The sequence below is a fragment of the Cygnus atratus genome, unplaced genomic scaffold (assembly GCF_013377495.2).
Source record: "Cygnus atratus isolate AKBS03 ecotype Queensland, Australia unplaced genomic scaffold, CAtr_DNAZoo_HiC_assembly HiC_scaffold_88, whole genome shotgun sequence".
NCBI lineage: Eukaryota > Metazoa > Chordata > Aves > Anseriformes > Anatidae > Cygnus > Cygnus atratus.
In genome coordinates this window covers 1-9,612 of record NW_026110213.1, presented here as the reverse complement: position 1 = coordinate 9,612, position 9,612 = coordinate 1, and the positions used below count along the sequence as shown (strand labels likewise).

General features: G+C 62.3%; 3 protein-coding genes and 3 non-coding genes across 6 annotated transcripts; 2 read left to right on the top strand and 4 right to left on the bottom strand.

The window, feature by feature from the left end:
* Nucleotides 1-1,083: 1,083 nt before the first annotated feature.
* LOC118261484 (leukocyte immunoglobulin-like receptor subfamily B member 2) lies at nucleotides 1,084-3,457 on the bottom strand. The gene is given in 8 exon segments (XM_050717010.1): nucleotides 1,084-1,200; nucleotides 1,202-1,270; nucleotides 2,145-2,343; nucleotides 2,459-2,465; nucleotides 2,513-2,824; nucleotides 2,922-3,200; nucleotides 3,292-3,327; nucleotides 3,427-3,457. Coding segments are annotated over 8 exon segments (1,050 nt in total).
* A 588-nt stretch (nucleotides 3,458-4,045) lies between these two features.
* Nucleotides 4,046-4,117, bottom strand: TRNAQ-CUG (transfer RNA glutamine (anticodon CUG)). The gene has a single exon. It is a non-coding gene; the product is annotated as a tRNA-Gln (tRNA).
* A 165-nt stretch (nucleotides 4,118-4,282) lies between these two features.
* Nucleotides 4,283-4,355, bottom strand: TRNAK-UUU (transfer RNA lysine (anticodon UUU)). Its single transcript has one exon. It is a non-coding gene; the product is annotated as a tRNA-Lys (tRNA).
* A 900-nt stretch (nucleotides 4,356-5,255) lies between these two features.
* On the top strand, nucleotides 5,256-6,030 carry LOC118261485 (histone H2A type 2-C-like). The gene has a single exon (XM_035572342.2). The coding sequence runs from the start codon at nucleotides 5,413-5,415 to the stop codon at nucleotides 5,800-5,802; it is 390 nt and encodes a 129-aa protein (XP_035428235.1). The 5' UTR covers nucleotides 5,256-5,412; the 3' UTR covers nucleotides 5,803-6,030.
* A 1,868-nt stretch (nucleotides 6,031-7,898) lies between these two features.
* On the bottom strand, nucleotides 7,899-8,537 carry LOC118261486 (histone H2B 5). Its single transcript, XM_035572343.2, has one exon. The coding sequence runs from the start codon at nucleotides 8,490-8,492 to the stop codon at nucleotides 8,112-8,114; it is 381 nt and encodes a 126-aa protein (XP_035428236.1). The 5' UTR covers nucleotides 8,493-8,537; the 3' UTR covers nucleotides 7,899-8,111.
* Nucleotides 8,538-9,482: 945 nt separating this feature from the next.
* TRNAG-GCC (transfer RNA glycine (anticodon GCC)) lies at nucleotides 9,483-9,553 on the top strand. The gene has a single exon. It is a non-coding gene; the product is annotated as a tRNA-Gly (tRNA).
* The last annotated feature ends 59 nt before the right edge of the window (nucleotides 9,554-9,612 follow it).

Below are 9,612 nucleotides of genomic sequence, written 5' to 3'. Positions count from 1 at the left end.
TCTGGGGTCCTCCATAGCCCCCCCCCCCCAATCCCTGAGCACCCCCTGGGGCTCCCTATGGCCCCCCCCCCCCCCCACTGTGGCCGAGGGGATGAGTGGGGGGTCCCTCGGGGGTCCCTGGGGGTGTCCCCAAATTCTTGGGGGCTCCCCAATATCCCTGAGAATTGCCCCCCCCCCCCCCCCCCGTGTCCCCAGGGGTCCCTAGGAGGGACCCCACTGCCCCCCAGTCCACCTCCCTAGCTTGGACCCCCCCCCCCCCAGGACGCCCCCAGGGAACCCCAAACCCTGCCCAAGGGGACCCCGAGGTGCCCCAAGCCTTACCCGACCCCCCCCCCAACTCCATGGGCACCCCCAAATCCCACCCGTGGGGACCCCCAGATCCGCACCACGGGGACCCCAGACCCCAAACTGAGCCCCCCCAAGCCCCAAAAACCCCCCAGGCCCCATGGGCACCCCCAAACCCCGACCCATGGGGACCCCAGAGCACACAGAGCCCCCCCCCCAACCCACGGGAACCCCCCTGGAGAGCCCCCAGACCCCCCAGGCACCCCCAAAACTTGTGGTCCCCAAACTGGGGGGGTGGCACTGGGGGGGGGGGGGGGGGGGCTCGATAGGGTCCCCAACAGGGTGGCACCCGGGGGGGGGGGGGGGGTCCCCAAAATGTGTGCCACCATGGGGTTGTGCATGCAACAATGCACCCCAGGAGAATTTGGGGGGGGGGCTCTGGGTGGGGATTTGGGGGGGGGCGCCAAGGAGGATTTGGGGGTCCCAGGGTGTAGATTTTTTTTTGGGAGGGGGGATGTGGGGACATGGGGGCTTTGAGGAGGGTTTAGGGGGTCCCAAGAAGGACTGGGGGGGGGGGGTGTCCCTGAAGGACTGGGGAGTCCCAGGGGGGTGGTTTTGTGTTTTGGGGGGCACCAAGAGGATTTGGGGGGGGCTTGGGGGGGCTGTTAGAGAACATGAGGGGATTTAGGGGGCTGGGGGGGGAACAGGGGGACCCAGAGAGGGGGAATTTGGGGTCTGCTCCCCCCCCCCATGTGCCCCCCAAGAACAAGGCGAGGATCCCCAACTGGGACTGGGCCTTTATTGGAGTGGGGGGCGCTGGGGGGGGGGGGGGGTGTCAGTGGGTTCCCCCAGCGCCCACCTGGGCGTAGATAATGGGGGGCTGGGGGGCGGCGAGCACCCGCGGGGGGCCGGGGGCCGGGGGGCGCAGGTCCGCGTAGGTCAGGTGCTCGCTGTCCTCCTGGGGCCACGGGCCACGGGGGGGCACCTGGGGACACACGGGGACAGGCAGGGTGACACGGGGGGGGGGGGTCCCAAGATCGCGGGGGGGGGGGGGGGTGGGGGCATCCCGGGGGTCCCCATGGGTGGTGCTTGGGGGTCCCGCTACTCGATTTGGGGGCGCTCGTGGGGTCTTGGGGTCTCCAGGGGGGTTCCCTTGGGTCTGGGGGGGGGGGGGGGGCTCTGTGTGCTCTGGGGTCCCCATGGGTTGGGGTTTGGGGGTGCCCGTGGGGCCTGGGGGGGGGGGGGTTGGGGCTTGGGGGGGCTCAGTTTGGGGTCTGGGGGTGCCGGTGGTGCAGATCTGGGGGTCCCCACGGGTGGGATTTGGGGGTGCCCATGGAGTTGGGGGGGGGGGGCGGGTAAGGTTTGGGGCACCTCGGGGTCCCCTTGGGCAGGGTTTGGGGTTCCCTGGGGGTGTCCAGGTGGGGTCCCATGGGGTAGGTCGGGATTTGGGGCCCCCTGGGGGGGGCCCTGACTCAGGCACTCACCTGGAGCTCCGTGGCCCCCAGCCCTTGGGGGGAGGCACCTAAAAGGGGGGGGGGGGGGGGGAGCAGGAGATTATGGGGGGGCCTTGGGGGGTCTCCTCCCTGCATGGGGGGGCCGGTGTCCCACCTTTATGTTTGCAGAGCCAGAGACCCCCAGGAGTGGGGCCGGGGGGGGGAGCATCCCCCCCCCCCTCCCGTGGGGACACAGTGCCCCCCCCCCCCCCCCCCAGCCCTCGGGGACATTGGGGAGCCCCCAGGAGGTTGGGGACACCCCCAGGGGACAGCGGGGACCCCCCCCCCACTCGTCCCCTTGGCCACAGCGGGGGTGGGGGTCCATAGGGAGCCCCAGGGGGTGCTCGGGGATTGGGGGGGGGCTACGGGGGACCCCAGGAACACAGGTGACACATTGGGGGGGGGGGGGTCCCCAAGCCATTTAACCCCTTCCCTGCCACAGCTCTCACTTCTCCGGCGTCTCCGGGCGATGAGGAGGAAGAAGAGGCCGAGGCTGAAGACGAGGGCAGCAGTGGCGGCGCAGCCCCCCCCCACGGCGACAACCAGGGTCCTCCAGGGACCCCCCCTCGGTGCCTGCGGGGGTCCGGATGCTGCAGTGTCCTCATCCCCAGCCGTCCCCGGAGATGGGAAGTGGTGACACAGCCACCCATGGGTGACACTGGGGTGGGGGGGGGTGGAACTCAGCACCTAAATGGGGAGGGGGAAGTGGGGGGGGGGGGGGGGCTCACCCTTACCTCGGGGTGCTCCAGAAGCCGGTGTCACCTCCAGCGTCACCTTGTCCCCGAGGGGCGAGGACAGAAAGGGGTATCCATAGGGGATGTACGAGCACCTATAGGTGCCGGCATCGGCCGGGGTCACCCCGGGGAGGGTGAAGGTGGCCATGTCCTGCTCTTGGGGGTCCTGGCGCTGGCTGGGGGGGGAGCACCCGTCCTTATGCAGGAGGAAGGTGGCCCCGTGGGCTGCCCAGCACTGGATGGTGACGTTGGTCCCCGTCTCCACGCCCCCTCTAGGGCTCAGCATCGTCCCGGGAGGGGGGAAGCTGGCATCTGCGCAGGGAAGGGACAGCGATGGGACACCCCTGGGGACAGGGGGACACGCCTGGGCGTCGGGGCGGCCCCGGGGACACCCCCTTGTCCCCCTCACCCGTCACCACTAGCTCCACGGGGTCACTCAGCGCCGACAACTTCATTGTCTCCTTGTCCTTGTACTGGCACTGGTACTTCTCTGCGTGTTCCCGCTGTACGTCCCCAAAGAAGAACTCGGTCGTATTCTGCTCCCCGGTGCTGTACTGGTACAGAATCTCGACTTCGTCCCGACAGAGCAGGACCCAGAGAGCCGGCTGGGGCAGGTGGCACCGCAGGGTGACATTGCCCCCCAGGGCCACCCCGTTGCTGGGGTGCAGCGAGAGGAAGGGCTGGCGTGCTGGGACAGGGACACGGCGGTGAGACCCCTGTCCCTTGCCCCGTGTCCCCCACCCCATCGCTGTCCCCGTCCCCCCTGTCCCCGTACTCACGGTGCTGCGCCCTGCTGCGTGCCACCAGCCACCAACCTGCAAGGGACACGGGGGCTGCTGCCGGGGGTCCTGGCCCCACGCAGGGCCATCAAACTGCCCCCCCCATCCCAGCACCACGTCCCCTGTGTTACTCACTGAGGACGAAAGCCACCACCGTTGGTGCCATGAGGCAGGAGCAGCTTGGGGACGGCGGCACTGGGAGGCACTGGGAGGCACTGGGAGGCCCTACAAGGCTGCACCCAGTTGTCCCACCACCACCGAGAGCAGAAGAGCGAGCTGGACAGGGAGTGGCCACAGGGCCACTCTCAGTTCCCCTTGGGGACAGGAAAGAGTTGCACTCGTAGTCCCCAAGACGGGGGGGTGACTCGATGGGGTGGCACGCCGTCACCCTTTGGGTGCCACACGTGGTCCGTGATGGGGCGTCACACGCTGTCCCTAAGGGCAGCGCAGCGTTGTCCCCACACGTCGGGTGTCCCATGGTGGGTGTCCCGTGCTGGGTGTCCCATCGTGGGTGCCCCACGGCGTTGCCAAACCCAGGACACCACCGGGGCGCCCTACAGGGGACGTCACCTGCAGCCCCCGAAACGTGGTGGCACCCAGGCTCTGCCCCCAGCGCTTTGTGCCACCACACGCAGTCCCCCGGGGGCTTTCCTCTGCTGTCCCCGAGGGCCAGGAGCGGGGGACTCATTGCCCTCGGGGACACCCAACACCAAAGGCGGCGCCGGCCGCAAAAAAAAAAAACCAGAAACCTCCAAGGTCCCACCGAGATTTGAACTCGGATCGCTGGATTCAGAGTCCAGAGTGCTAACCATTACACCATGGGACCGGCCCGCGCGGGCAGCCCCGCCAGGCCCCTCACGGCTCCACCGCCCGCGGCGCCTCCGCCGCTAAAAGAACCCGGCCCGAGGCTGCGGGGGCCGCGGGAGCCAGGTTGGGGCGACGAGAGACGAGGGCAGGGACCCAGCGAGGCCACCGGCAAAATAATTATAGTCGCCCGAACAGGGACTTGAACCCTGGACCCTCAGATTAAAAGTCTGATGCTCTGCCGACTGAGCTATCCGGGCTCTGGTTTGGGTGCTCCTGCCGCCTCCTCATGGCTTTTAGAGAGTTCTGGTTGTAACGTCGAGCGTTTCGGTTCAGGGTGTTTCGATGATTCTCTGGAAACGTGAAGCACGGGGCGGGGAGGTTGGCGGCGATACGGGATGCTTGGAGTGAAAGCGATGGGAACGCTCGGGCAGGGCACGAGCGCGCCCTGGAGTTTAGTGAGGGGAAAGGGCAAAAAGAATTTATCTCTGTTCGGAGGGAAGGGGATACGGCGCTTGAAGATTTGAAGGGGAAAAAGGTTCCGTGGTTGGCGAGCGGGGTGCCGAAAACCGACGGGAAACCGACCCCGAGACCGCACCGGGCCGCGCTGCCGGGAGGGGGGCGCTGGGCGGAGCTTCCTTATATAGGCCGGGGGCGGACCTGCGTGAGAACCGCCCTTTCCCATGCTCCAGCTCCCGCCTCCCGGCCTCGCTCCGACCAATGGGAAGGCCGCCAGCTTGCGGCGCGGCCAATCACAGCCCAGCACCAAGCGTTGGGCGGTGAAGCTGCCTTTCGGACGGCGAGCCGCGGCCGGAGCCCGGCCCTCGGGCGGCTCAGCATGCTTCTGCCCGCTAAATAACGACCGAAGAAACTTTAAAAGCCTTCAATTTTTAGGCTTATTAAAAAAAAAAAAAAGACGGAAAGGCGAACCGGCTGCCTCTGCTTAACCGCACGCTATGCTTTTTATCGAGAAGGAGCTTTAATGAGTTTAAAAAAAAAAAAAACCTCGCTCTCTTCGCCCCACTGCCGAGTCCCGCACACTGGCCCCCACCGCGCGATCCACCCCCGCTTTATAACCTCCTGTCGCCGCTCATCTCGCTCGCTGATTGGCCAACGCCCCGCCGCCCCGCCCACCATGAAGAAACGCAGCTCCGAAGCTCCGCCTGTAGTCCCATCTGCGGCGCTGCTCTCCTATTGGTCCCCCAAGGGAGAGGCACCGTGACCAATAGGAGGGCGCCGTTTCGATCCGCTGCAGGGTATAAAAAAACAGGGCCGGGGCGCGGTGCGCTCAGTCGCGGTGTGAGTCGGGTGCAGGAGATGTCGGGGCGCGGGAAGCAGGGGGGCAAGGCCCGGGCTAAGGCGAAGTCGCGATCGTCCCGCGCCGGTCTCCAGTTCCCCGTGGGCCGCGTGCATCGCCTGCTGCGCAAGGGGAACTACGCTGAGCGTGTGGGGGCTGGTGCCCCCGTTTACCTGGCTGCTGTCATGGAGTATTTGACAGCTGAGATTCTGGAGCTGGCAGGTAACGCTGCTCGGGACAACAAGAAGACGCGCATCATCCCTCGGCACCTCCAGCTCGCTGTGCGCAATGATGAGGAGCTCAACAAGCTGCTGGGGGGTGTCACCATCGCCCAGGGTGGTGTCCTGCCCAATATCCAGGCTGTGTTGCTGCCCAAGAAAACAGAGAGCCACAAGGCCAAGGGCAAGTGAAGCAGCAGTGAGTGGATTTGTGAAGGAACCCTGAGATTTTTCTCTCTTCAAACCCAAAGGCTCTTTTAAGAGCCACCCACCATGTCAGGAAAAGAGCTGGAAGATCAGGGTGAGCTGTGTTTGGGGCCAGGGGTGCTGTGCTGAGGACTGGAAGCATATTTTATTTAGCAGGTTCTGAAATAATACTTGCTGTTTGTACTAGGGGAAATAAATTGCTTTAGGATTAAAGGATTTGGACCCTGCTGGGATGCAGGTGATGCCTCAACCTTCATAATAAAGGGTGAATGGGGTCCTGGGGAAAATACCCCATGCTTCTCAGGCATGGCCACTGTGTTCCTCTATACTGCACCCTTTTAAATTGGCTTTAAATTGATTTACAATGAGCATCTCAGGGCTGTTATCTTAATTAACACTCCATCAGGTGGAGTCTTCCCCTGTTCTGCTACCCACAGCAGGGGAGTCAGGCTGAGAAAGAGATCTCAACCCCTGGTGAACAAATCATTACCACTCCAAAGCATTAACAGAAGCCCTTATTAAGGGCCCCCAGGGAAGCACCTCCTATAAATAAAGGCCCGAACACGTGGGTGGCCCCAAAGGGGTGGGGGGGGGGGCATTGGGGTGAAATTGGGGCCAGCCCCCCTCATTCAGGGCTGGTGCAGCGGTCACTGCGGGGCTTTGTAATGGCTCTGCTCGGGTGCACCTGCTGCAGCCCCCCGGACACTTAAGATGGAGCAGCTCAGCTTGCGGCTGCGCCGCCGCTTCTCGTCTCCCTTCTTCTCTCTCGCCGTCCCCGCCTTCTTAAGGACGGGCGCCGGGACCCGGGGGATGCGCGGACGCCGCTCGCACAGAGACGTTATGCAAATGACGGCTCCATTTGACGCGCTTTCATTGGCTGAAAGTGCACCACGCGGAGCAGTTCGTCGCGGAGCGTCGCCGACCACACCACTGAGCCGGCTCTAAAGCGTGCATGCTGATTGGCCCGCTGCGTAATCCGTTGGACCAATGGCCGTGCGCTGTTTGCATCCCGCCGCGCGGCTGAAATCTACCCGAAAGCTTTCCCTAAGGGCTATTTCTTTAGGGCACCGCATTTACAGACTGTGGAGAGTTACCAAAAGGCTAGAGCAGGGGATAAAAGTATAACTGCACTTATATAACCCCCCAAACCACATCCCAGTTTACCTCTTCATATTCTACTTTTTTTTTTTGTTTTGTTTTATTACCTGCACTGCATACATGCAAGGTCGCTATGGGCCACTCTGGACCCCAGCTCATTGCCACGAAACAGTAGTGACTGTAAGCAAGGAATAAACACAGTCGAAGCACAGCAGCTCAGAATTACACTGATCAGGATGCAGGAAGAATTCTCATGTTTTCCAGGTAAAGAATAAGGGCTGCAAACAGCAGCATGACAGCTTCATTCCCCAGCAAAACACAACACTAGATTATCCATTAATAATGTTTTTCTAGATTGATCTGTTGCACATCCCTAAAAAATAGCTTTTCTATAAGTAACGCTTTATTTTAGCGCCTCAGAGAAGCTTCATTAAATTCTGACCTTAAGTAATTCTGACCGGTTACTTTACAGAAAGGTCTCTATAAAGCCTTAAAGAGAGCTAAAGGCAGAACTCCCACCACGCACGGTCTACATCTATATGCATCTAGCATTAAAGTAAAAATAAAGCCCTCTATAGAAACGGAAAGTTTTCCTCCGCGTACAAGGGGCCATAGGATACAGAACAAAGCCTTCTGCAGCACACAACCCCACCCCCCCCCACCAGCCACGCCCCCACTGAATTCCGTATCCCCGCCCCCAGCCTTTTGAAGGCTGAGGGACGGACCTGATTGAAACCCGCACCGCAGCTCCCTGTGCTCCCCCCACCCCGCAGTGACGTTTGCTCCCATGCGGACCAATCAGAGCAGAGCAGCGGTTTGAATGCGATGTTCGCGCCCGAGCTCGGTTAGATCCCGTTACCTTGGGCTCAGCAGAAACCCCCCAACCTAGCGTTTATCAGCTTCCTATAAACAGGCAGCAACCCTGTAACTGCAGCCCCTAGAGCAGATTCTACTAGCAGATAGAAAGCAACGTATTTCGAAAATAACTTGAAAAATGTTGCTTTTTTAAAGCTACCTCCAAACCTTACACACAATAATGCAAGCTACTATAACCCACAGAAAAATATCGTGGGTATCTTAGAAGCAATATTGCTCAGAAGCAATAGCAGCTCTTTTGGAAGAAAGTGGGTGGCTCTGAAAAGAGCCGTTGGGTTTTGAGTTGAGCCGAACAGGTCCTGCAGCTGGGTCCAGGCGCTTTACTTGGAGCTGGTGTATTTGGTGACCGCCTTGGTGCCTTCGGAGACAGCGTGCTTGGCCAGCTCACCAGGCAGCAACAGCCGCACAGCAGTCTGGATCTCCCGGGAGGTGATGGTGGAGCGCTTGTTGTAATGTGCCAGGCGCGAAGCCTCACCCGCGATGCGCTCAAAGATGTCATTGACGAAGGAATTCATGATCCCCATAGCCTTAGAGGAGATACCCGTGTCAGGGTGCACCTGCTTCAGCACCTTGTACACATAGATGGAGTAACTCTCCTTGCGGCTGCGCCGCCGCTTCTTGTCGCCCTTCTTCTGCGTCTTGGTCACCGCCTTCTTGGAGCCCTTCTTAGGGGCAGGCGCTGATTTAGCGGGCTCAGGCATCGTGCTTTCGCTGTGATCACCTCCACCACCAGGAAAGCAAAGAACGAGTGAAGGTGAGGAGCCGGCGGGGCCGCTTTTATAGCGGCCTTATGCAAATGAGCGGCTCCAGCTCTGCGCGTTCCCATTGGCTGAGACGGAGCTGCCGGTCCCGCGCAAAGGGACACCCTGCATGCAAATACAGCGGCTCCAGAATGCAGGCTCTGATTGGATAATAAGGGTTTGCTCGTCGGCCAATCAGCTCGCGCCTTTTGCATCCCTCAGCGCCCATCAGTTGCACGGGAAAAGAGGGAACCGTGCTGCACGCTCAGTGCCGGGGCACAGCCGCCGCTTGGGGCTGCGGCAAGCACCGAGGGCGGCGCTCCGCCGGTTCCCCGAGGGCAGACACTACCGGAGCGATCGCTAGTTAGGGACGGGGACACGGCGCTGAAACTGCTCCGGCGCGGTTTATCCCGGGGCCGCCCGGCTCCCTTGGGCTGGGTGGTGGAGCAGCCCCGGCGGGGCGTTCCGGAGGAGCGGGGCAGGGTAAACGGCGCCGGAGCCGCTCGGAGCGGGGCCCCGCGGGGCCGGGAGCGCTCCTGGCCGCTCCCCGGAGCCACTGGCGCCATCCCCTGCAGGGCTCCGCCCCTCCCGCGCGAGACACCCAATCAGCGCCGAGCGCGCGGAATTCAAACCGACTCCCCTCTCCGGGCTGCACACTCGCGGCTGGGCGGCCAATGAGGAGCGCGCCGCTCTCCCGCCACACCAGCGGGTGCGCGCGCAGCCAATCAGGATCGAGGCGGGGCTATAAAGGGAGGCTGCGGGGCGGCGCTGTTCAGATGGGGGTTGGGGGTCGTGTGGCTGTGGGGAGGGGGTGTCGCTTCCGTTACGAGCAGCAGTGCGCTGTTGCGAGGGAGCCTACTATATAATACTATTGTAGAGTTGCTTTTAAGGTCCTTTATTTAAGATTTTTTAGCTTCTTTTTTTCCTACGTTACGGCCACTTACAACAGGGGCATTGGTGGTTCAGTGGTAGAATTCTCGCCTGCCACGCGGGAGGCCCGGGTTCGATTCCCGGCCAATGCAACGTGTGTTTTTATATTTAGCTTTTCATCAACCCTGAGTCTCACCGCAGGCAGTGCTGC